This window comes from Chenopodium quinoa, unplaced genomic scaffold (genome assembly GCF_001683475.1).
Source record: "Chenopodium quinoa cultivar QQ74 unplaced genomic scaffold, ASM168347v1, whole genome shotgun sequence".
Classification (NCBI taxonomy): Eukaryota; Viridiplantae; Streptophyta; class Magnoliopsida; order Caryophyllales; family Amaranthaceae; genus Chenopodium; species Chenopodium quinoa.
Window position 1 is genome coordinate 2,105,347 of NW_018745533.1, and position 2,249 is coordinate 2,107,595.

The following is a 2,249-nucleotide window of genomic DNA, read 5'->3' on the forward strand; positions in this document are numbered from 1 at the left end:
GATTTAAACTGTGTAAGTTTCCTATTTTACTATTGTCTAATTATGAGTTCGTGTTTAATTAAGAAATTAAACGTCTTACATATATAAAATTACCAAAGGCTATATAACTTATAAAACTTTAAGAGTCTCCTATAGTTTGTATTTTATTTTATTTTATTTTATTTTTTTGAAAAATCTCCTATAGACATAATATAATTTAAAAGTGATTTGTTATAACACTTTTAACTTTTTTCATCAGATTAATAGATCGTAAACAAGAGTATTACACCATTGATTTAATATGTTTCCAAATAAAAAACAAAAACAAGATTCAGAATTCAATTTTCTGATGTTAGAATCATCATCATCATCAAATTCTGGGGTTGCAAAAGTATCAGATCTACCAGGTAGCATATTGATCAACATCTTTGGAAGATTACCTCTAAAAACGGTAATCAATTGCAAGTTTGTTTGCAAATCATGGCGATCTTTAATCTCGGATTCTTATTTCTACCAAGTATATTCTCATCATATTCCAACAACTGTATTCTTTGAAGTTAAAGAAATGTCATCTTCGCTGCTAAATCTGAAAGAAATTTCTGTAATCGATCGGCAAAGTTGTGGCATTGCTAAGATGCAGCTTACAACGAATTCTCGTGATCATGTAGTTGATATTCGAAATATGAACATTCAACTCGGAAATGGGTGTAATGGGTTGATCTGTTTGAGGGGGGTGAAAACCGGGGAGCCCAGTTTGATTTGGAATCCAATCACCCGTCAGGTGATTGTCGTCCCGAAACCCGCCACCACAGCAGATGATAATAACGTGGTGGCGGGTTTCGGGCTCTGCGGGCATACCAATCGGTATAAAGTGCTCCGCATCTTTCACAAGAAAAGAGACCCGCCTTCAAGATGGCGGGTCGAGATATATGATCTTGGAACAGGGAATAAATGGAGAGAAATTGGGGATGCCCCATTTCCTATCCCCTCAACAATTCCCGGCTTTTTCATCAATAATACACTTCATTGGAATTTGGACAAAAATAATAAACGAAATGATCATGTTAATGCTAACAATAATAATAGTCTAATTTGTGGATTTGACTTTATAGAGGAGAATTTCAAGGCGATTAAAGCACCACCAATATTTTCATCACACAAGAAAAACAAGTATCATTGGTCAAATTTGGGGATCATAGGTAATTTCCTTTCAATATGTGCGATTGATGCAAAGGCATTTAGGCCGGATATACAAGTTTGGGTGATGGAGAAATACGGCGTGCCAGAATCATGGGCTCTAAGGTTCTCGATTAGGGACTTTTTCATCGATTGGTGCAACCCGTACCGGAGTATTCAAGTGATCAATATTCGTGACAATGATGAGATACTAATGTTGTGTGCTAATCACTTTGTCAAACTTTATAATCTCCGGGAGAGGCGGTTTCGGACAGTCGAGATTTTCGACTTTCCGGTCATTGCTCATGTGCCTAGCTTTGTCTCCTTGAAGGATGTCTTCAGGGAGCACCCATGGGGATCGGGCTAGATCATTGAATTGAATGTGGGACATTTGTAGGAAAAAACTAGTTAATAGCCGGGCGAAGCCTCCAATTGTAAGTTTGATCAAAATTAAATTTAGAAAGTTAATGCTCAACAATATTTTTGTAAAATTTTGCATCATTATATAGAGGATAATCAAATGTATATTATTTTGAATGAAGTGTCCAAAACTAACCCGATCAGGTCTGATTTGAAAAATAAAAATCAATTTAAATTTCGACTCGTACGGACACAATCACACAATAATTAAGCATCGCTCAACGTTGAAATACCTCATTGAACATGATTCAGATACTCGAATTGACACCTCTAATCTTAATATAATGACGTTGCTTTAAATTTATTAGATACATTCGTTCAAAAAAATAACCGCTAGTATTTATTAGAATAGATTAGTATCAAATCCCTACCTTTTAAAAAGTTTGAGACAACTCTTATAAGTGTTTGAACCATTATACCTTTAAAATATATATTACGGTAGGCTAGTGACGATCAATGTAAAGCTTTGTCACATTGCTTGACATGATTGAGAATAATACTAGAATGAGAGACCTCTTGAATATTCCTCATGTTGGTTCATGTAGCCGACCTTACTTTTGGATTAAGGACATGTTCTCTTCAACTTATTTTAGGTACATACTTATTACTTATTCTTTAATAAATTCATATTATTAGAACTTTTAATTATCATTTACTTATTGCTAAATATCGTT

General features: G+C 34.3%; 1 protein-coding gene across 1 annotated transcript; it reads left to right on the forward strand.

Moving 5' to 3' along the window:
- Positions 1–328: 328 nt before the first annotated feature.
- On the forward strand, positions 329–1,522 carry LOC110715899 (F-box protein At3g07870-like). The gene has a single exon (XM_021894520.1). The coding sequence runs from the start codon at positions 329–331 to the stop codon at positions 1,520–1,522; it is 1,194 nt and encodes a 397-aa protein (XP_021750212.1).
- Positions 1,523–2,249: the final 727 nt, after the last annotated feature.

Excerpts from the sequence above, each read along its gene's own strand:
- LOC110715899 (XM_021894520.1), top strand. The coding sequence starts at position 329 with ATGTTAGAATCATCATCATCATCAAATTCTGGGGTTGCAAAAGTATCA.